We start from the raw sequence: 22,486 nt of genomic DNA, 5'->3' as shown, positions 1-22,486 counted from the left end.
ACAAGGATGTGGTGGTGGACCATGTCAAAGGTTTATCAGAATTCCAGGTAGAAACATCAGCTACTCTTCTGTTTCCCACCAGCACATCACAGAAGGCCACCAGGTGGGTCAGCCTGCTCTCCCCTTGCTGCAGCCATGCTGGCTGTCTGGGATCACCTCGTCTCCCCTGTTCCATAATCTTCCCAAGATAGTCACACCCAAACTCTGAGTGTGACCCCATTCACACTGTGGTTTCTGTCTGAGGGATGGTATGTGCACAGTCGATACAAGACATAATCTTAGCAAAGATGACACAGCTTAACAAGCCGTTAGTCACTTACTGAGGATCCGTTTTGGCAGAGTCTCTTAACATCAAGGCATAAGAAATCACTGCAGCAAGTGTAAGGAATCACTGCACAGACTGCTGTCCACTGCTACTCTTTCCTGTGGGCACAAATGGAAGGCAGAACATGGGCGGAACCAAAGACTATAAAGCCCTGTGAAGCACAAGTGGAAAACGTTAGAGCCCACGTTACCTTTTCAGGTTTGCTAGCTGAAGGAAGGAGTGAAGCCTGAAATAGATGTGTAATGCATATCATCTCCTGGCTACGTGGCTGTCGTCGCCGAGAGGGTTTTTGTTTTGCTGGAATGGGACTTCTTGTAGATTATAACCTGTCTGGCAGGGATAGGATCCACCTGTCCAGAGGAGGCCAGGCAATCCTTGGCAGCAGGCTGGCTGTCCCAGTGTGGCAGGCTTGAAACTGAAAGACTTGGGGGGCAGAGTCCGTAAAGGCAATGCCATTATGAACTGAGGCGGTGGAGTTGCTCTTTACCTGAGAGAGCAACAGGAGTGTACTGCAGGGAACTGCTCTGGTGCGGTTGGAATGGGGGAGCTCCGGAGGCCCCTTCTAGCCCCTGTGATCCTGGGATTGCGTGATGAAGAATTCCTGCAACAGGTGTAACCTTGAGAGGCACCCCAACTCAAGGGGAGATCCAGCTGTACGTTCCACTATGGTACAGGAGAGATCAAGGGCTCCGGGCTGATTACTGTTTGTGGGGGTAAGATGATTGGCTCATAGTCGTATTGGATACTGATTGTAGTTTTGAGCTTGATGTTAGGTCCCCCTGAATCTCGTTTAAATCAGACAGTGTTCAGCACTGTGGTTAGGCTGGTGCTGGTGCAGCTGTTCCTCAGCTGCTGAGCACAGTGCTGGTTTCTTCATCAGCTCCAGCTGAGCTAAAAACAACCGTGACTGTGGTCACCCCCTGCCTGAAAGAGGCCGATGGTGCCACAGCCAGGCTGAAAGGAGAAGAGGGAGCTGGGGAAGCACACCATCACATTCTCACCTCTCGCTTTAGGCTGTATGGTACTGCATTCCCCTTCTGAAAGATCCCTGCTTTGAAACCCGACTCCCTTCTTTAAGTGCAAGTTTTGCCTTTAATTCCCCGCTTGAGTTTTGTCAAAATTTTCCCCTCTGATTTCTTAGTGGAACAGGAGCCTCAGGCCTGCTCCTGGATAAAAGGACATTTTCACATGTCTGTGCTGGTTCGGAAAGCAGTGTTATTCTTCAGGATGAACATAGGCTGCAGCAGCTGTACGGTCTGCCTGGGCAGAGCGGAGCAGCGTAGGTTGGGTTAGCCAGCAGTGAATGAGATTTTAAATCAGAGCAGGAAGAGAATGGGCCCTCGCTGTGTCGGGAAAACCAAAATGTTTGAAGAACCCACCACAGGTGTCAGGCTGTGAACAAAGCAGTGAATGTTGCTATTTACAGGAAAAAAGTAAAGGAAAACTGCTCTTGGTATAAAGGAACACCTCACTCATGCCCAGAACACCAGCCAGCAATGAGCAGCGCAGCAGAGCACTGTTCTGGTTGCGTCCAGTGAGACAGAGCTAGCTGGACAGAGCTGGTTTGATGAGGATGAGGGAGGATTTGCAGTCCCCTTTGCACAGGCTGCCTCACGTCATGCCACCCTTGAAATTCAGCCGTACAGAATAACACACTGAGTACCACCACCCGCCCCCAGAGCGGGATGCACAGTTCCTTCTTGAAGTGTCCTGATTCCAATCTTTTGTGGAGAACTTCAGGTTGTTGTGCACATTACTGGGATTGTCTGAGCCCATGGCATCCCCCGCTGCCCCTGCGTAAGTTCCCAGCCGCAGCCGGTAGCCCTGGGACTCATTGTCCAGACTGAAGAGGTTGTACTCTGCGAACTTGGTGTTGTTGGAGGCATCGTGGATGATGAACCTGACCTGGTAGACCTTCTGCTTGGTGATCTGGTGGACGTACTCGGTGCCCAGCCAGTAGTCGCCGTGCACGTTCCCAAAGCCGTACTTGTAGGTGCTCCAGGACTCGGCCCAGGTGATGTCTGTGTTGTAGCGGTTCCTCTGGATGACCGTCCAGCCCCCGTCTGTCACGTTCATCTCACAGTGCACCACGATGGGGTGGAGCCCTGAGGGCTGGATGACATAGACACCGCTGGGGCTGCCAGGAGGGATCTCACTGCCCTCCTTGGGCCAACCTGGGGCAGGAAACAGGTGGGTGTTACATCTTACCTGATGCAAGGAGACGCTGAGAGCACGCAGTAGGCCCAGACCAAGGAATGGCAGTGGGGTTGGTGCAAGCACTGCGATACCCATAGAGTGCTTCTTACTGTTTTTCTTTGGAGTGTTTGTCAAAGTGTTGGAGAACGTTTTCTTGAATCTGTTTAGGGCTTGTGCAGGCATGGAGAGGCCTGCAGCGGCCAAGATCAGCACACAAGCAAGGATTAGAAGGTACTGGGTTGCTAGAAAAGGGAAAAGATGCAAAAACGTTGAAAGAGAGGTGGGAAATCCTGTGGCTCCAGCACTCACACGTGAGATGCAGGAACACACGACGTACGCTACACTGTGCCAGCTGGGGAGCCGAAGGCCTCAGCTCCTCAGCCAAAGAGGTGAGCAGCTTGCCCTTTCCTCATCCCCAAAGCCATGCACGGGGCAGGGTCAGGTGGAGCACAGTGCCAAGAGATGACCCTGCCGAGTTCTCACAGGAAAGTGTTCCTGGCCCCAAAGCAGGACCTGGCTGGGGTCACCATCAGGGCAGGCACGGAGGGGTGCAGGGGAGCGTGGCCATCTGCGCGTGCTGATACCCCCGATCCCCATGAAGGCAGTGCTCAGAACCTCTCCCAGTGCCCCAAAAAGGAGCCCTCCCCAGCCCCACACTCACCCATGGCTGCGGCACGGGGCTCCTTCTGACACGCACAGTCATGGGGCTGTAGTGGGAGAGGCACTTGTGGGGCCCTCTGCAGTGGATGGGCTGAGTGCGTCTGACCCATACAGCCTCCTTTCTCCTGGAGGTGGAAATCAAAGAGGGTTCTTTTCCAGCCCTCAGAAAACACAACCTGGGAAGAAAGTGGCTGTGACTCACGGTACACAGCTGCAAAGAAAATAACGCCTGTGCCAGCAAGAGTGTTCGGACAGCTCTCTGCTGTGAGTGCTCAGCTCCTTGGATGGAATTCCTGCTGGGAACAGCATAGCCGGGAGCTCTGAAGAGCACTGCTTTTGAACAAACACTTGCATGCCAGTCCTCATCCAGCAAGGAGAGCAAACACTGGGGACTGGAGAGGCCTGAGTGGTCACAGTGTGAATGGAGGGCATCCGAGGTGCCAGGAACTGGATGAACCCATGGGCGGATAGGGTGGGACGTGGGGGATCTAAGAGCACTCGGAAGGCAGCAAGAGGGGATTGGAGGATATGTAGAGGGGGTGTGGTTTGGGTGTAAGGAATGGCAGGGGCTGGGGTGTACACAGAGGATGGCATCAGAGATCCGAGCTCGCATGGATGGGAACTGTGGTGTCCCAAAGCATGGGCGGGAGGCAGAGAGGGCATTCCCAAAGGGAATGGGGGGCAATAGCACCAGAAGGGAGGAGCAGAGGGCCTCTGAGCACCCACGGAGCATAATGGGGAACCACGGTGTGTGTGTGGGGAGCAGAGCATGCTGAGGAAGAGGAGGGAGAGGAACTGCTTGTATTTTCATATTACAGGAAGGTTTCAGTGCCTGCCTGTGCGTGCAGGAGCTGTTCCTGATGGCTGTCCTTTGTGTGCTTGAAAGTGGCTTCCAGGTTGACTTGCTCTATCCCCTCCCAGGGACTGAGGGGAGGGACCGGCTGTAGTTCCCCTCCTCCTTTTCCCCTTCTTTTTGTTTTCCTCCAGGTTTTTGGACGATCCTCCCATTTGCCACGCACAACCAAAGCTGATGTGGAGTGACACCTGCCAGCCCCCCAGCAGCTGTGGGTGCATCCCTCAACACCCAGGAACTCGTCCACATCCAGCTTGCTCAAGTGTTCCCTGACCTGATCCTTTCCACCAAGGATGAATCTTCCCTCACCCAAGTCTTTGCCAGCAAGCCCATGTTTTCCCTGCTCTTCGTGCTGCAGGAATCCTTCTTGCCATGGATTCCACGTTGAACTGAGCTCCTTGTGAAGCAGCACATCCTCGGAGTGCCTATCTGGGAGGGTGCGTGGTGGGGACAGGTTATCACAAAGGAGTCCATGCACATATCAAATGAATTTAGGATTCCAGCCCCTGTACTTCAAGAATATCTACATGACTCTGCACAAGTGCTTCTCAGTGCGGAGAGATTTCAGTGTGGAGGACGAGACGTGACTCGCTCCATGTGGGAGCAGCCCCAGTGTATTAAGCTCCCTGGCAGTAGCAGTGAGGATGTGGTGGTGCAGCCCTGTCCCGGGTTGCTCCGTGCTCTCAGGGCATGTCACTGTTGCACTGCTGCCTTTGTACCAGAGCACTGAGTTGGGATGACAGGCGCTCCCTGGCTGCTTTGGACCCTCTGGCACATGGCTCTCCCAAGGCCACGCACACAGCAGCTCCTGCCTCTGTGGGGTTGAGTCATCTCCGCCTATAGCATAACCTCTCTCCCAGAAATAGGTAAGACACTATGATTATAATTTGTAACAAAAGCAAAGGCAAATTCTCCCCCACTCCATACAGGCAGAGAGTTAGGGGAAGGACCCAGGAGTCCCCATTACACCCCATGGTCAGTGGAAGATGAGCAACTGCAGATGTTTTGGCACTTGGGGAAAGACTCTGGTGTAAGTCCATGTGAATCCGCATAGGGAGCTCTGGGGCCCTGGTGTCCAGGTCCATGGGGTGCCTGGGAGTCACTGGGCTCTGGGAGGCTCCGGAGATTTTCAGCAGCATCGCCAGAAGACCCTAGGAGGAGGTGAGAAGAATGGAGAGGGAGGAGTAGTGGGAAGGAGACCTCGTATCCCCATCTGCTGGGGGGAGAGGGAAGAGGGCTGTGGGGCAGCTGTGGGTCCTGGGAGCAACCGAAGGGTCTAAGGGCGAAAGTACAGGGCCTTGGGGTCGTGGGGGCAACTGAGCCAACTGCATGTAAACAGAGCCCTGACGGGACTAAAGGGGTTCTGGGGAAAATGAGGGAAAGTGACGGGGTCTCAGGGACAGTTAGGGAGTCTGGGGGAGGCAGGGTGCTCCAGAGGGGTCCTGGGTGTGAGTGAGGAGCCCCAGTATGCGTCAGAGGACAAAGGGAGTCCCAGGGGAAAATGAGAGCTCTGTCAGGTGGGGAGTCGGGAGTCACATCAGCCTGTATCCCTCCCTGAATGTCTGCTCCGCTCACGTCTGTCGGGATTCCTGAGGTGCTGGGACTTCAGGGGGATTTGGGAAGCCGACACAGGTTTGTGGGGGACCCCAGCTGCAAGAACGGTGAGTGCAGCAGGGCAGGAGCACTCACAGCAGCAGTAGCAGCAGCAGCAGCAGCATGAGCCCCACGAAGCCAAGGGCCAGCACCAGCAGCCGGGATCCGGTGAGGTGCAAGGGGGCCCTGCCCTGGGGCCAGCCCAGCACAGCTGCAAACCGGGCCTGAAGACCCTGCTCAGCCTCCACGCTTCCCACTGACACTGCAGAGACCCAGCCAGGCACGTGGGGAACTCCCACCAGGAGCCACGTGCCCCTGCAGCCCCCGCAGCACCTGCTCCTGCACAGACCTGGTGTCCCCCACACACCCCACACACCCCATTGCCCTGTGAGGAGCTGGGGACAGGGAACACCCCGCTCCGCTTTCCCCTCTCACCAGGGGCCTGCAGGCACCCTGCTCTCACTCAGCCCACCTCCTCCCACCCTGTACACCCAGGGATCCTGGGGACCCGCTGCACCCAACGCTGCTCTGGAGGGTTCTGGTCCATGCACACCATTGAGGTAGAAGTACTTGCGGGCCAGGATCTCAGAGGCAGCCGCCAGGCAACAGGCAACGGTTCCCAGAGTAGGGTCATGCACGGTCAGGCGTTGGGGTTCTCCAGTGCTCCTCTGCAGCTCCTCAAACAGTGCCAGGTCCTGTGTGCGTATCTGGGGCACGGGGAACAGGTCAGCGCTGCTTGGCACATCGGTACGTGCATTCAAAGCACCCGTGTTGCATGCGTGCATGTCACGTCCCTGCGTGCTTGTGTCCTATGCATATGCATGTGCATCACAGCACATGTCCCACGCACCCTCCTCATGTGCCACACGAGGATGCACAACACGTGCATGGGTCACTTCCTTCACAGAAGTGCACGAGGAGCTGCACACATGGTGCCCCACCTCCTGCTCACTCACCCTTCATGTGGGTGCTCACTTATTCCTGCCCTGTGCGCTCTGACACATGCTGCTTACAGCATGTACATTTATGTCATGTACAGCAATGCCCCCTCAGCTGGCAGCACTGATGCCAAGCACATGAGCAATGCTCCCATGCCCAGGCCGCTCTCGATGTCCGTACGCGTTGCACGTGCATACTGCTTACATCCTTGGCAAACATCCATGTAACCTGCAGCTCGGGAGGGACAGCGAAGGGTACATCGCAGTGCAGCGTGATGGCTTCGTCCTCCTGGACCCATACGTCCTGAACTGGGAGTACTGTCAGCTGAGCTCAGCTGTGCTCACACACCTGTGGGAGCAGCTGCACCCGTGCGACTGCCAGTGCTCGCAGCAGGCACGGGCAGACACACGGTCTGGGTAGCGACATTCTGGTCCCCGTGCCCCCCTACCTGGGCAGTCTACAGGGAACTGGCAGTCCACGAGGCGGCAGGTTGCGCACTGGAAGACGCGGGCGGCTGGCTGGTGCCCTGGGAGGGAGGTGCTTGGCAGCCTCAGGGGGTAGGAAGGCAATTTGGAGACAGGGGGGATGGCAAAACAGGAGAGGCACTCACCGCAGGGGGGAATGCAGGCAGGAGCTGTTTGGGGGAAGCATCATTAAACGGGATCGTGAGGGGTCCTCATCCCTGTGATGAGCTGTAAGGGCTCAGCCCTTGCCCAGCCCTGGTATGGAGTCTCTGGGAGTGCCTCCAGGAAGGGGACGGCCAGGGTGGGGATCTCTGGGGCGTAGATGTCTGGAATGGGTGCCCCAGGTGGGGTAGCCGGGGGGGGGGGAGGGGGGTAGTCCCAGGGGTCCCTGTTGGCCCCATACCTTCCTCCAGCTGGCTCAGCTTCACCCAAATGATTTGGATGACTTCCCGCAGAGACTCCTCGAAAGGCTCTGGGGGCTCACAGATGTCCATGTCAGACAATGGCTCCCACCCCCAGATCAACCAGCGTCGAGACCCCTGTCCCCACTAATCCCGCAGATTCCCTGTACAACTCACCCGGATCCCATATACCCATCCTGGAATTTCATATGCTCCTAAATACCCCTCCGAAGCACCAGACTCTCTATACCCTGAAACCCATATAACCTCAGGATTCCCCAGATATCCCCTTACACCACCCCAGAACTCCATACATCCTATATTCCCACAGATCCCCATTCAAGTCCTCTGTGTCCCACCCCATGCCCCTAAACCTCCCATATGTCTCATCCCCGCACACGTCTCTGCTCACTCTTGTCCTTCTGTTTCTCCAGGAAGTGCAAGGCATCCATGACAATCTTCCGCAGCGCCTCACTCTGCCCTGACCCTGGGACCACAACAAGGGCACTGGGACCACCACAGGGTCAGGCTTGGAGGCTCATGGCTAGAGGGTTCCAGGAAAAGCTGGGGGAGGGGGAGGTGCTGATTCCTGGAGTCCTGGTCAGGGTGTAGGGGTTCCGGGAAGGGTCAGGTATCCCTGAAGATCCCCAAGGTCTTGGGTAGCCCTGGGAGGTACTGGAAGTCCCCAGTGTGTCCCTGGCCAGGGCTGGGTGATCCCCAGCGTCCCACACAAGTCTGGGGTTCCCAGAGATCCCTGGGGATACAGATCAGAGTTGAGAGTGCCAGACAGGGCTGAGGGGTGCCTGGGGGTGTCCACCTCAGGGCTGGGCATTCTTGAGGGCCCCCACAATGCTTGTCTGAGTGTCCCATTGAGATGGCGGTCCCTAGGGTGCCTGTCGGGATGGGTGTCCTTGGACAGAAGGCCCCATTGGGGTGGGTGTCCCTAGGGTCCCACCACTCACCCACAGTGATGGGGGCAAGTGGCACAGTAGCCTCTGCGAGGGCCTCCAGGCAGTGCTGGTGCTGGGAGTCCTTCTGAGAGCTCCTGGCAATCTCACGGCACAGCCGGGCCCACTGAATGGGGGGGGCAAAGCAGAGCAGGCAGGAGTGCAGGCCTGGAAGCCAGGACACCAGGAGCAGTAGGAGGGGCACGCACCGCTGCTCCATGGTCTCGGACCATAGAACTGGCATGTCTGGGTGCCCGGGCAACGGGGGTTCCGAGGTGGGGCCCAGGTGCCCCGGTTACCTCCCGTGGGGATGGAGGTACTCTTGACACATGGGTCTTGCGGGGTTTTGGAGATGGAGAAGGGGCTCTCGGTCTCCTCATTTTCATCTCCTCAAATTCTTTGCCTTCAGTCCCCACTGATGTTACCTGATTCACAAATAACCTCTATCTTAACCTTCATTTTCTGCTGCCCAACCCGCCCCCCCCCCACCCCGGTTTCCTATAATCCTATATAGGGTAGTGTCAGATTCTTTGGCCAGGTATTTTTGTTCTCAACTGACTGGCAATGTCAAGCGCAAAATAAAGTCATAAATAAGTTCTTTTATTTCTTCGTAAGCACAGAGAATTTTTATCGTAAACAGAAACGAGTCTTTAACCCTTCCCGCTCAGTGCAGAAGCTTTTGTTGTCTTGAAGGTGGGCGTTTGTCAGCCTCCAGCTGTGCTGCCAGGTGGTGATCCTGCAAAGGTGCAGTGGCTGTGTGCACACCAAGCAACTCAACAATGGGCTCGCCTTGACCACATACTCTAAGTGCACCTTTGTACATCAGTACGCCAGGGAAGGAATGGAGGAAGAATTTTCTGAAGCCTGGAAGATCTGGCTGCCCTTGAGGAAGACTGTGAAGAAGTCGGGCAAGACTGGGTGGAAGCAGAGGCCGAAGAAGAGGACGAATACTGAAAACACTCATCTGAAAGCTGAAGTCTGGAAAAGCGCATCCGGCAACAAAAGAACTGCAGAACTCAGTTCACTTCAGTTGTTTTCAAATAAGCTTTTACATGCTCTACTGTTCATTCTTTTTCCTTCTTGTTTACGTGTAGAGCTCACATAGAGCCCGTGGCCCCATGCTCACTGTGTAACGGAAGGGGCTCTTTCCGTCCTTCCTCAGTGTGGGGCTTTTGTGGGCATCACACTGCTCCTCACGTAACTCAGAAGGGTCTGAGAGGAGGGGCACCCCACTGTTCCCCATCTTGTGGAAGGGGGAGGGTTCAGTGCCCCCATCTCCCATAAATGCAAAGGGGCTCTTGCTGCGCCCACAACTCTGGGAGGCCTGGGGGGACAGTCCTGTCCTCGTTCCCACCCCGAAAGCGTTAAGAAGGTGCTTGGAGGCAGGGGGAGCTTTGCCAGAGCCTTCCCCAGATTTCAACCGAAAACTGTCCCTGGGGGGCATTTTGGGGATTTTTATACAGTACACAACCATTTTTGACTCTTTTTTTTTTTTTTTACCCTATACATGAAGTGTTGTGGGGGGTGGGAGGTGTTTTATTTTGAGGGGAGGGCGGCTCGGGGCTTCCTGACCCCTGGTGCTGGTCCCTGGGCTGTACCTGCTGGCAGGCTGTGTCTCAGTGTCACTGTGACCTGGGGGGACGGCCCCCTCAGCAGCCCCCTCCCACCCCTTCCCACCCCTTCCCACCATGGAGCTGAACCCTGTGGCTGTCCCAGATCCCTTGTGGACCCTCCCCACCCCCTCTTGTACCCACTCCTCTCTGACCCCCTGTGGCCCCAGTGTTTTATCACAGTTAGGAGGGACCAGGACTGCCACGTGTTCCCTTTGCCTCTTTCACCCACTGAAACATTTTGTACCTGAGATTAAATTAACCTGCACAACTCTGTTTCGGGGAGAAAACTGAGTGTTTGGGTGAGGCATCTGCATCCTGTTTTGTGGGGACCTGGAATTACGGCATCACATGGTGACAGCGTGACCACCGCAGGCGCTTTATTGGGGCTGAGGGGATAGCAATTCCTGTGGTCATTTTGGATGGCTGGGGTCTGCCACCAGTTAGGGTACACGAGAGGTGCACAACACACGGGGGTCTGTCCCATGGGAGGAACCGTCAGGAGCACAGGGCGGCGGCGGCAGCGCGCTCCACCTCAATGGACACGATGTGGTGCCCAGGAACCATGGCTAGTCCCAGCACACGCGGCTCACTGCCTGGGAATGCATCTGGAGAGGACAGCAGCCCTGCGTCACCCTCACCACCATGTCCCCACCCAACAATCCCGTGTTCCCATTCCCACCACCCCAATAGCCCCACCGCCTGCCCCACGTCCCCATCACTGCCCCCATTTCATCACTCCCCACCTGTCCCCGTCAGCCCCCGAGTCCCCAGTGCTTCTGTGACCCCATTTCCCGATGTGGCCCCATACCTGAGGCCTTGAGGAACTCCTGTGCAGAGCCAAGGATGATGTTGGCGTCACGGTCGGTGCAGAGGAAGGCTCCCACCAGCGTGCGCCCATCTGACATGCGTACCCGCAGGCTGCGGTTCAGCAGTGCTGCCAGGCGCCGAGCGCGGGGCTGCGGCCCCCCGGGGGGCTGTAAAGAGAGGGTGGGGTTGGATGCGTTCCTATAGGCCCCACTATAGCCCCCCAGATATCCCATGAGCACCCGCAGCACCCCACAGCACCCCTGAAGCTCCCAGGACCCCCTGCTGAACCCCATACTCTCTCCATGCCTCTCTGGTCCCCTGGAGCACAGCCACAGCCACGCCTACGGCTCCCAGCAACGCTACAGCTCTGCCACAGCACTCCTGTATCTCTGTACCTCCCACGCACGGCTTCTGTTCCCACTCGGTCGCTCCCAGGACCTCAAAGCACATCTATGGTTCCCAGAACGCTACAGCACAACCTATAGGATCGCCTAGAGGATTGTTTACAGCAGTCCTAGAGCACCCGTCGAGCACCCCTGAAGCTCTCGGGACTGCCTAGAGGACCTCCATGGTTTCTGGGATTACCTACAGAAACCCGCAGCCCCCCTACAGCTCCCAGGACCCCGGCAATATCCCCATACCACTACCGCCTCTACAGGTCCCGCAACCCCCACATACTAACCCGTGCCCACCCAGACCTCCCTACAGCCCCCCTTAAGAGCTTTTGTAGCCCCCCCTACAGCCACCCCACAGGCCTCCATGGATCCCAAGACTCCCAGAACACCCCCAGAGCACCCCCAGCTCCCACGAGCACCCCTGGCACCCGCCCCCGCAACACCCCCAAACGCCCACCCCGCTCACAGCCGGCTCCGCCATACAAACTCCCCGGCAGGCTCCGCGCGCCCAGAACAGCGCTCCCCGGCATGCCCCGCGGCGCCGCCGCCGCGACACTTGGCTCAGCCAGCCAGGAAGGGCGTGCGCTGCTTTGCGGCGGCGGCGCCGCTTTGCTTTGCGGCGGAGGGCGGGTGGAGCGGAGCGGAGCCTCCGGCAGCTCTTCACCTCACGACGCGGGTGGACCGGAGCCCGCTGCGCTCCACGGCGCGCGAGGGAGTGCCCGTATATGAAGTGGGGGGGAGCGGGGGGTCTCGATTCATCTTCTGGAGGTCCCGGTGCAGCGGGGGAGGGTCCCGGGGCAGTTCAGGGACTCTCGGGGGGGTCCCGGTGCGGCTCCGGGATCTCCGTGCGCGGTGGGGGCGCTCCTTGTGCTTTCAGGGGGCTCCGAGCCTCCCGTCCCTTGTGGAACCCCTGCGTCGTTCGGGGGTCTGCGGGGCACTCCTGGAGCTGACCCTTTCTGGTCAGCGACGCCTTTCTGGCGTTCCCGAGTGTGCGGGGAGGGGGTGGGGGCAGTGGGGGCCGGTGCGGGGCAGGAACGCGCTCCTGGAGCGGTACGGGGCGTGCTGGAGTGGGGCCCTGCTGTGCCCCCACGTCGCCCTGCAGTAGGACACAGGCTCTGGCGACGCCGCTGAGCTGCGCCTGGCCCCGCAGCCCTGTCTCTGTCGTGACAGCGTTGAGGCCTCTGGTGGTGCTGGGGAAGGGAGGTACCTCAGGACCCTCTTCAAGATCCCACTGGCCCGTGGGCAGCCCCAAAACCTCCAGACTCCTCAACCCCCATCCCGGAGGGGCAAAACAAAGGGGGTTTGTTTATAGAGCTTTAAACTAGCTATGAAGAGGTGTGGGGGTGAAACTGGGGTCTCTAGAATGGAGCCTGTATGTTACGTGCCAGAGCTCGTGGGAGGGGGATGTGCTAGTAATACCCTGCAGTCTTGTGTCTTGGTGAAGGAGGTGGACAATGCACCTTTTTGCGGGATCCACACAAGAGGTTGAAGTTGGTTACAGTGGAAACACTTGAGTAAGGTCAGGGAGGTTTTAGGGCTTCTCCCATCCAAAAGGTGGCCCAGCTCAGGTGCGTTGACACTAATGCACGCAACATGGGTAACAAACAGGAGGAGCTGGAGACCATTGTGTGGTTGGAAGTCTATGATATAATTGCTGTCATGCAAACATGGCGGGATGACTCACAGAAATGGAGTGCTGTGATTGATGTCTACCAACTTTTCAAAAGGGAAAGGAAAGGCAGTGGTGTGTCCCTCTTGTGTTAAGAAAAGATGTAAATGTCTGGAAACTAATGATGGTGATGACAGCCCGAACCACTGATTGAGCAACTGAAGGAAAGACCCGGTCAACCCTAGGAACAGGAATAGGTGAAGGCAGTTCACCTATGTGACTGGAAGGTGTGGAGCCAGGCTGCACCCCTCTTAGACCTCATTTAAGGGCTGAGTGGCCCTGAGGAAGGGTCTCTTGTTAGAGATTCCTCCTCTGTGGAGTTTTTTTGGCAAGTCTTGAATCCCTGGAGATGGGTGAGCATTCTTCTTCTTTTTGTAACATCATCTCACTGCGCCAGTCCCTCTGCTGTTACACCCGGGCTCAGGCAGCGATGGTGGATTAGCTGTTTGCCCAAACTCACATCCATTCAGTCAGATATCAGAAGCCACTTCACATCCAGGGGGGTCCAAGAGTAAGCACAGAATGAAGGGATCCAATAGGTGATCCAGTAGGTTTTCCATCCTCTATGCTATCCTCGGGCAGATGCTATTGTTGGATGTACTAACGGGCACTGAGACCCTGTAAGCCACAGTGGGCACAACGGGTGACCATCACAGTTAGTTCTGCCCTAAGGCCCCATCCCTGCTTCCTGGGGAAAAAAGGAACTGAAGATCCTGTGCAGCTGCCTTACTCCCCAGGACAGCCCATCCTGGTGGACCTGCCGCTGCCGGGACAAGTGATTCTGACCCTAAGAATTCCCCGTAACCTTTATGCTTGGGCGGCCACTGATGCAAATGAGAAGGACCATCAGATTCATGCCCGATGGCCTGCTGTGTCTTTTGGATCATTTTCTTATCCGCGCACACATCTTTCAGGGTGTTAGAAACCTGTCATAGTGCGTTGGGTCTCTGTCACTGAGCGAGTCATTGTATTTTGGCTTGATTTTATTTGGAGCATTTTTGTACTTCACAATGGAACAATGGGTTAGAAAATGTGTTTTTTCCACAACTGACATCAGAATAATGGGATTGCCAGGGGCATCTCCCAGCCTAGCTTGGGAACTGAGACAAGCATTTATGCACATCTGGAATTATACAAACTAAGGGATATGTATCGCTCTCCTCAGTTCGGTGCCTGACGGTTTTAGATATGCTGTGACCTTAGTAAAAGTTCTGGGGATATCGGCAAATTGGATAATCTTTACCAAACAGAGGGGAGACCCTGCCTGGGGAGTGGTTGAATCCCCCTTCCTCAATCGGAAGGAAGGGCGGTCATGGGTCAGAAGTGGGACCTGGGTTAAACGTGCCTTTTACCAACTCCCAGCCACTGTCCCTGGGGATCATTTTGGGCATCGAACATTGCTTGCTGATTGTTCGCTCCACTGGGATGCAGGAGAATACCACCTCTGTCCCTTACGCCATTGTGCCACGGTGGGATTCCCCTCGTCAGGGTGGATATTTTGAGTGTAAATATGATGTATGCTGGGACACAAATGGGTGTATACAAATCGCCAGTGGGCTGGACACCCCACATCTTATCAATTGTATCAGGTACAAATGGGTTGCACCCCTGAAACAAATACTTGAGCCCATGGCCCTCTAGCTTCAACCTCCTTTCCCCTCAGTGGGGAAGCCCCTCACCAGGAGGTTGGAAAGGATAGCTGTATGGACAGTGCTGACTTCTTCCCACTGGGGAGAATCTGTGCTGCAAACTGGATCATAAGTGACGGATAGTCTCCTGGAATAATGAAAAGCCAGAGGTGACCCTACTAAAATTGTTCCCATCTGTAGAGTTGTCTGACAGCAGTGGGTGCCCTCCTAGAAACCTGGTAATCCCAGAAGTTAGAAGCTTTCTGTGAGATGTATGCATCTGTTGGGGATATGCTAATTATGGTCACTGGAACAAAGATAACCGATGCAACAGCTCTTCTATAGACTCTAAACAAGCACTACTCTGTCTCCCCTTTCTTCCCCCCCCCCCTCCCCTTATGTTTCCCCTGTCTCAGCCTTCCCCCACTTCTGCACTCCTTTCTTTGCTCCCCGGTTCCTCTGCCCTTCTGCTGCCTTCTGTGGCCCCCATCTCCTCCCATTGTACCTGCCAGTAACGCATCTTGGGGAAAGTGGAGTGCTGCAGGGAAATGATATGTTCTTGGGAATAAATGAACGTTTTGGTGAAAAAACACTTGTTTTGGGGGGAAATATATGTGTTTTGGAAAAAAAAAATCATTTTGTGGGGAAATAATGCATTATCATGGAAATAAGAGGTTTGGGGGACAAATAACAGATTTGGGGGAAAGTAGTCATTTGTGGCCTGGGGCATCTCCAGGGATGGGGGACCCACCGCTTTGGGCAGCAGTGCCAGTGCTGCACCGCCCTCGGGGGAATAATTTCTTCTGTATATCTCATCTCCACTTCCCCTCGACCTGTCGCCATTAGACCAAGTCAACAGTTGCTCCCCTGCTACTTATAATTCCCCTTTAGCTACTGTGAGGCCGCACTGAGGTCTTCTGGAGTCCTCTCAGCACTGGGGGAACTGCTTGGTACCCGCCCTGGGACCTCTGCCCCTGATTGGCACAGAGGCAGCACCTCTGTGACCCACAGTGTGCATCAGTCAGCACCATCCATTTGCCTCCCGTCACCCCGGGGGTGGTCGGTGGGTAGAAGGCGTGTGGCTGTGCGTGTCACCTGGCGGTGGTGGCTGTTGGTGTTGCGGGGCTGTCTGCAGGTGGGGGCTTTGATGGTTTTCCAGAGACCAGATCTGTTGAGAAATGGTTTTAATTCGCAATGGCAATGGCGGGCATCCCGCAAGCCAGAGCACAGAACCAAAGGCACATTGCAGCTGTATATCCCCTATCCCCTGACACTGAGAATCCCTGCCTTGCTGCCTCGCTGATGGAGCTCTCCAGGCTCACAGTCAGTCCCTTGCTTGCTGTCTCCTGGGGAGCTGATGATGTCCACCTCTCTGTGTTTCTCCAGGGAAGAAGAATCCATAAAACATTTGCCAAGCCACAATCTCTCACCAAGTGCCTGCAGATGGGTTTGTTTCCTCTCATGCAGCTCTGGGTGCAGGTGTGTGTCTCACAGCCTTTCCCTTTGGTTGCCCACCATCCCCCAGCAATCTCCCCAAGGAGGAGAGCACACAAATGAACGCACTGGCCAGAGCCTCCTCTTATCTGTCCACAATGCACGCGCTCTATTCCTTAACCACAGACAAAAGCTTATTTTGTATCAAGGGTCCCTTTGGTACAACATTCTCTGCCTTATCGAAAGCCAATACATCATCTCCCACGGGTCCAATCCTGCCTGCTGCGGTGCAGTCCAGCCAAGGCTTCTGGGCTGACCTGGAACCATAGTTGGAGTGGAACCTCACCTCCAGGAGAGGGAGGGGATCTGGGAGCTGGAGTTTCATGGCTGTGTGGCTGGAGGAGAGCCTCTGTGTGCGGACCTGTGGCAGACTGTGAGGATGAAGTGTGGGCAGACAATGATGGTGCCAGGCAAGGGGGGGACAGCTTTCCACTGAAAGAGGGAAGGTGTAGGTTAGATGCGAGGGGAAAACTCTTCACTCGGGGTGGTGAGGCCGACCCCAACTCTCACCACCACCAGCTCCTTTCAGCCAGCTGTAGGGTGTAGTGAGGTCTCCCCTGAGCCCCCTCTGCTCCACAGTGACCCATCCCAGCTCGCTCAGCCGCTCCCCATCAAACGTGTGCTCCAGAGCCCTCACAGCTCCGTTCCCTTCCCTGGACACGCTCCAGAGCCTCCACGTCTTCCTTGCAGTGAGGGCACAGCACTGAGGTGCGGCCTCACCAGGGCCCGTACAGAGGGACAGTCAGCTCCTGCTGCTGCTGGCTGCACTGCTGCTGACACAAGCCAGGATGCCGTTGGCCTTCTTGGCCGCCTGGGCACGCTGCTGGCACATGGTCAGCCAGATGTCAGCTCACACCCCCACGTCCTTTTTCTCCACGCATCTTTCCAGCCACCCTGCCCCAAGCCCGTAGTGCTGCGTGGGGCTGTTGTGACCGAAGCGCAGGACCCGGCACTTGGTCTTGTTGAAGCTCATCCCATTGGCCTCAGCCCATCGAGCAGCCTGAGCAGATCCCTCGGTGGGGCCTCCCTACCCTCAGGCAGATCGACACTTCCTCCCAGCTCAGTGTCATCTGCAAATGTACTGAGAGTGCACTCAATCTCTTTGTCCTGATCATCAATTAAGATATTAAACAGGTTTGGTTGCCCTGCACATGCTGTGTCATTACACTCAACCTGCTCCACGACCTTCCCTATACCATGGTCAGGCTGACAGGCCCGTAGTTCCCCAGATCCTCCTGACCCTTCTTGTTGATGAGCATCACATGAGCAGTCTCCAGTCACCTGGGACCTCCCCACCTGACCAGGACTGTTGATAAATGGTGGAGAGCATCTTAGCAGTCACCTCTGCATGTTCCCATCTGGCCCCATGGACGTGTGACCAGGTGGAGCAGCAGGTGACTCACTCTTTTCTCCTGAACTGTGTAGAGTTACTCTGTTCCCACCCCTGCGTTCCAGCTCAGAGACTGAGCACCCTGGGGACAACTGGTCTGACTGTTAAAGACAGAAGTAAAGAGGGCTTTGAGAATGGCCACTGCATGGAAAAGGAACTGCTGCATGGTGGCTGTGCCACGGTGCAGACCCATGACTATGTCAGCCCAGGCCCAGTGCCCAGCCATGTCCTGCAGTGCAGGGCTATGGTGCGTGTGGGGAGAGGTTCAGGGACAATGGGCCGGTGGGTGGGACACCCTCATCCCCTCAGGGAGCAGCAGGAGCCCTACAGGGCAGCTGTGCTGCATCCTGTGCTGTGCCATGCAGGAGGTGGAGCAGCATGCAACTCTGTGCTGTGCTGCCAGAAACAACCCTGGGATGGCCAGAGATCTGTGTTCTGTCATCACCAAAGCAGACAGCTTTTGGGAGCTGACTCAGACAGGTCAGTTTTCTGCAGCCCTTTGGCACAGGCGTAAAGAAATGTAATTGTAAGAGTTGTCAGAATTTGTTTTTTGGAAGCACGTTTGTGTTGGGGAATGCTGAATGGCACAGTGAGGCTGTGCTCAGCATTTTGGTGACAGACTCACATCCATTGCTCCCACTGTCTATTGGTTTTCCTTTGTATTCCTCCTGAGGGTCTGTGGTCAGCTGAACAGGAAAAAGATATGCAAAGTCTTTATCTGCACTTTATATTCGTGCATTTGGAGCTTCATTGTGCATTGAAACTCCATTGCATTTGTTTCACAGAGAGTGTTGTTGTTATCTGCTGAATGATTGCAAAAGAGAAGTACACACTTGTACAATTGAGAACTAATTGGTATAAATGTTGCTCTGGTTTGCTGTTTAATTGGAGCCAAATGCAGTTTGGGGCAGTAGCCAGCATCATGGGAAGGGATCTGATGTTGTTCTTGTTTAAATGTGATCTGAAACCTTGAAATGTGTGGGAGCCTGATGGCAGGGCTGCCTGGCTTTGGCATCTGCCATTTGCCTCCTGCTGCTGGCAGCGCTGCTGCACTGCAGGAATTCCCATCTGGGCTCTTGGCAGAGGCACCAACAGCCACATGTCATGGCAGGCAGAACTTAGCTAGGTCCTGATGGTTGTTCAGATTGGTTGTTTTTCTCTTGCTTGTTTGTTTGTTTGTTTTAAGTTGATGAAGTAGCACGTGTGAATGGGAAGTTCTGTGCAGTCAGTACTGGTCAAATACAGAAATGTCACATGCCCAGAAGTTGTATGAAAACATTTGTCCAGGCAGTGAGAGGTCCTGGTGGGGCAGTAGGTGCAGAAGAGATGAAAGTTTCATTTAGTGAGATTGGAAAGGAGGAAAAGATAAAAAAAACATAAAAGATATTTTTTCAAATATTGGGAGCTGCTCGACAACCATATCAGCCATCTCTCTCAGAGCCCTGGGATGCATATCACTTGGCCCCATGGACTTACATGCATTCACTTTCATGAAGAGGTCTTGGACTTGTTCTACTGTTACAGTGGGACAGAATCCAATCCTCTCGCCCCCACCTAGAGGATGAGGGTCCTGGCAGACATAGGGAGCCTGGCCACCAGTGAAGATCGAAGCAAAGCACTTATTGAGCACCTCAGCTTTTTCCACATCTATGGAAGCCAGTTCCCCAGCCTCGTTAGTCAAAGGGGGAACGCTCTTCTTGGTCTGTCTCTTCCTGCCTATGTACCTGTAGAACCCCTTCTTGTTATTTTTTACATACCCCACCAAGTTCAGCTCCATCTGTGCCTTGGCTTTCCTGATCTTATCACTGCACATGAGTGCAACATCCCTATATTCTTCCTAGGCTAAACGACCCTGCTTCCACTTCCTATACAACTTTCTTTTCCCTCAGTTTAATCTGTAGATCCTTGCTCAGCCATGCTGGTCACCCACCTCCTCTGCTCGATTTCTTCTGCTGGGGGATGGAGAGCTCTTGTGCTTGCAGAAGGGTGTCCTTAAAGAGCTGCCAGCACTGTTCTGTACCTATGCCCTTCAGGGCAGTTTCCCAGGAGATCCCATCCAGCAGTTCCTTGAGCAGCTGGAAGGTTGCTCTCCTGAAGTTCAGGGTCCTGACTCTACTTTTTGCCAGGTCTGCATTTCTCCAGATCAAAACTCCACCAGGGCATGATCACTACAACCCAGGCTGCCCCAAATCTTAACATCTATAATGCTCTTCCCAGGCACAGAGGTGAGATGTTAAGATTTACTGATTCTTTGTCACTTCTTTTCCTGTTAGATTTGGCTTTGTGAGGTCTCCTCTGAAACTGGTTTTGTATTATGCAGTCTTTACTTTTATTAGAACCTTATATCTCTGTCAAAGGATTAATTGCTGAGTTAGCAAAACTGTGGTTTTATTTTTTGTCCTTTTTAGAATTTTTCCAATTCTATCATTTTTCATAATAAATAATTTACAATATTCTTGGTTTGACTCATTGTACACCATTTTTTATCATTAAAATGATGAGAATAATGATATATAATGATATAATTTGTTTTGGTTTTTTTTTTTTTTCCTTCCAGTATTCTTCTCATGTGTGCTCTGGTTTGTGTCATTTGGGGGGTTTTGAACTCCAAATTATTTCAAAGTAAATAAACTGTAATGATTTTAAGTTATTTCTCCACAACACAGGCCCAGGACTGAAAAGTTGTGGAATTGAGGGGAAAGTTGCAGAAATTTGGGGGGAAGATATGGAAACTTAGGGGGAAGTTAGGGGAAATAAGGGAAAAGTAGAAGAAATTTAGAGGAAAGATACGGAAGATTTGACATAATAGGGGAAACAGGGGTAAAATGAGGTGATAGTTATATAGCTAGTACATGTACAACAGGAGGCCTTGCTTGAATTTCACAGTATTAGCCAAGGGAGGAACACTCACTCCAGAGGTGGAGATTGACGAGTGGTGTACTAGGAATAGGCAAGACTTGGGAGGAGTCTGCTAGAAACGGGGCAAGGCTTTTGCTTATCAATGGCACATTGCAAGGTGGTAGATTCCTTGGATTTCAGGTCTGAAGCTTTCAGATAATAAACTGGACTGACCACTACAGGGGATGCAATATTCAAAAAGACTTATCAATACACAGCACATGTCCAAGAAGGACAGCTAGAAGACATTCACGGAATTAGCTTAGGATGACCCATTGTGTAGAATGAGTTAGCACTTCTCCCTTCGTAGAATTGTGATTGTGTGTCTTGTGTGGTATAAATATATCTGCTTAAGAGCCACTGGTTGTGCAATTAGGGCGGTGTTGGACCCAGGCGCCGGAGTGCACCTTAAACTAATAAAATACCTTCATTCTGACTCTGCGAGTCTGAATGGTGTCCTGCAGGTCATAGCAATTGGTGAAATCTGAGATATTTGGGGGAAAAATGGGAGAAAATAAGGGAAAATATTGAAATTTGAGATTAAATGAGTAAAATTGGGGAAAATTGGTGGGAATAAGATAATGGGGAAATTTGGGAGAATATAGTTTTTTTCTTTGTAAGTTAGGAGATTGGGGAAAAACTGGAAAATTAAGACATGAAATTTGGAGGGGAAATGGGGAAAGCAAGAAAATAAAAGCAAAAGCAGATGAAATTAGGAAAAGTGGGGGATATAAGGGGAATGTTGGGAGAGCTTTGGGGAAGATAAAGTGGGTAAATTGGTTGAAAAGAAAAAAAATAGAAATTAAGGAGAAATTATGGAAAACATGGGGAAAAGGGGAAAAATGAGTGAAACTGGAAGGAAATCTGGGGAAGAACAGGGGGAATAAGTGAAAATGAAGTAAATTAATGGGAAATGAAGGAAAACTGGGGGAAATGTGGGGGAAGATGTGAAAACTTAGGGGGAAAACAAGCAGAGATTCAGGGCACGCCAGGGTGGTCCTGTATGGCCGTATAAGGGCAGCAGCCGCTTGGTTTCGGAGGAGGAGTCCTAAAAATAGCCCCGGGGGGTGGAGGATAGGGACAAGGACAAAGCCCCAGCCCTTCCCCACATCCACCTGTCCTTTGTCCATCTGCAATCCTTTTGTCTGTCCTCATCCATCCCATAATAACCAGGTGGGGGGGGGGGGGGGGGGGCAGGGAATCAGGTGGTGTATGGGCTTTGTCCTTGTCCCTGTGGGGTCCAATGGCTCTTGGGGGGGCTATGGGGGGGCTAGAGATCCCACGAAGTTCTGTTGCATCCCATAGCATCTTATAGGGTCCTAAAGTCCTGGAGGGATCCTAAGGGTCCTATAGGATCCCATGGTTCCTACAGGGTGCTATGGGACTTGAGGATCCCCAGTGGGATCCTGTGAGATCTGCAAGGTCCTATAGGGTGCTGTGGGGCTGGGTAGGGGGGTGTGGTGGTGCTGGGGTGGTCCTGTTGGATCCTATGGAGCTATGTGGTCAGGGGGAATTAAGGGATTGTATAATGATAGGGGCTCCTATAAGGTCCAGGGGGGTTCTATAGAGTTTCTATGGGGCAGAGGGGTCCCTGTGTGGTCCTATAGGGCTGGGAGTCTCCCTATGGATACCTATGGGGCAGAGGGGTCTGAGGAAGGAGGTGTATGGTGGCTCCTGTATAGCCACACCCCCTTGATGACGTATTACTTTTCTGGGAAGGGAGGAACATAAAAGAAGTCCCCAGCATCAGAAGCAACAGAGCCTGGGCAGGTGGGAGTGAAGAACTGGGAGTCCTGGTTGGGGACTGACCTTGTCTATAGGGGAAATGGAAAAGGATGGGACAAACTGGGAGGGTCGATCGGGAGAATGGGAGGGACTAGGTGGGACTGGGAGGCGTTATGAGAAACTGGGAGGGACTGGCATGGAACTGGGAGCACTGGGAGAGTCTATGGGGGAGGGGCAGGGAGAAGATATGGGGGGATATGGGTAAACTAGGAAGGGGTTGGGAGAGTCTCTAGGTGAACTGGGTGGGGACTGGAATGTACTGGGATGCACTGGTGAGTTCATGGTGTTTTTCTGTGCCAGGATTCTGAGTGAGGATAAAAACGTGAGGGAGGGACTGAGAGCACTGGCTTCCAGCTGGTGGTCTTAATAATGTCCTAGTGCTTTACTGGTTCCTTATATCTGCCTTACTGATGTTCGTGTTGCATTGGG

The 22,486-nt window shown here is 54.0% G+C and overlaps 3 protein-coding genes across 3 annotated transcripts; all 3 read right to left on the bottom strand.

Moving 5' to 3' along the window:
- Nucleotides 1-1,271: 1,271 nt before the first annotated feature.
- LOC136045620 (fibrinogen-like protein 1-like protein) lies at nt 1,272-3,745 on the bottom strand. Its single transcript, XM_065731629.1, has 3 exons — nt 3,183-3,745; nt 2,614-2,763; nt 1,272-2,499 (listed from the first exon to the last, which is right to left on the bottom strand). The coding sequence occupies exons 1-3, from the start codon at nt 3,289-3,291 to the stop codon at nt 1,937-1,939; spliced, it is 822 nt and encodes a 273-aa protein (XP_065587701.1). The 5' UTR covers nt 3,292-3,745; the 3' UTR covers nt 1,272-1,936.
- Nucleotides 3,746-5,155: 1,410 nt separating this feature from the next.
- Nucleotides 5,156-8,838, bottom strand: LOC136045621 (sperm acrosome membrane-associated protein 6-like). Its single transcript, XM_065731630.1, has 9 exons — nt 8,394-8,838; nt 7,844-7,918; nt 7,434-7,502; nt 7,177-7,200; nt 7,015-7,092; nt 6,771-6,874; nt 6,181-6,334; nt 5,730-5,889; nt 5,156-5,185 (listed from the first exon to the last, which is right to left on the bottom strand). Exons 1-9 carry the CDS (start codon nt 8,620-8,622, stop codon nt 5,164-5,166), a joined length of 915 nt encoding a protein of 304 aa, XP_065587702.1. The 5' UTR covers nt 8,623-8,838; the 3' UTR covers nt 5,156-5,163.
- Nucleotides 8,839-10,347: 1,509 nt separating this feature from the next.
- LOC136045624 (N-alpha-acetyltransferase 38, NatC auxiliary subunit-like) lies at nt 10,348-11,683 on the bottom strand. Its single transcript, XM_065731634.1, has 3 exons — nt 11,651-11,683; nt 10,800-10,965; nt 10,348-10,596 (listed from the first exon to the last, which is right to left on the bottom strand). The coding sequence occupies exons 1-3, from the start codon at nt 11,672-11,674 to the stop codon at nt 10,487-10,489; spliced, it is 300 nt and encodes a 99-aa protein (XP_065587706.1). The 5' UTR covers nt 11,675-11,683; the 3' UTR covers nt 10,348-10,486.
- Between the last annotated feature and the right edge of the window lie 10,803 nt (nt 11,684-22,486).

The sequence above is a fragment of the Cyrtonyx montezumae genome, unplaced genomic scaffold (assembly GCF_038088225.1).
Source record: "Cyrtonyx montezumae isolate F1298 unplaced genomic scaffold, pur_monq_1.0 scaffold_15, whole genome shotgun sequence".
NCBI lineage: Eukaryota > Metazoa > Chordata > Aves > Galliformes > Odontophoridae > Cyrtonyx > Cyrtonyx montezumae.
Note: the sequence above shows the minus strand (reverse complement) of the source record. Positions and strands in the feature narration are given on the sequence as shown.

Bases quoted from the DNA above. Each gene is read 5' to 3' on its own strand.
- LOC136045620 (XM_065731629.1), bottom strand. From the start codon at position 3,291: ATGGGTCAGACGCACTCAGCCCATCCACTGCAGAGGGCCCCACAAGTG. The intron at 2,764-3,182 runs GTGAGTGTGGGG...TCCCTTTTCTAG, and splicing joins GCCCCGTGCCGCAGCCATGG to CAACCCAGTACCTTCTAATC. The intron at 2,500-2,613 runs GTATCGCAGTGC...TTCCTGCCCCAG, and splicing joins CAGTAAGAAGCACTCTATGG to GTTGGCCCAAGGAGGGCAGT.
- LOC136045621 (XM_065731630.1), bottom strand. From the start codon at position 8,622: ATGCCAGTTCTATGGTCCGAGACCATGGAGCAGCGGTGCGTGCCCCTC. The intron at 7,503-7,843 runs GTGAGCAGAGAC...GTGAGCCCCCAG, and splicing joins GGAGAAACAGAAGGACAAGA to AGCCTTTCGAGGAGTCTCTG. The intron at 6,335-6,770 runs GTAAGCAGTATG...CCCGTGCCCCAG, and splicing joins CATGGATGTTTGCCAAGGAT to ATACGCACACAGGACCTGGC.
- LOC136045624 (XM_065731634.1), bottom strand. From the start codon at position 11,674: ATGGCGGAGCCGGCTGTGAGCGGG. The intron at 10,966-11,650 runs GTGGGCGTTTGG...CTCTCTTTACAG, and splicing joins CGGAGCCGGCTGTGAGCGGG to CCCCCCGGGGGGCCGCAGCC. The intron at 10,597-10,799 runs GTATGGGGCCAC...TGTCCTCTCCAG, and splicing joins GGAGTTCCTCAAGGCCTCAG to ATGCATTCCCAGGCAGTGAG.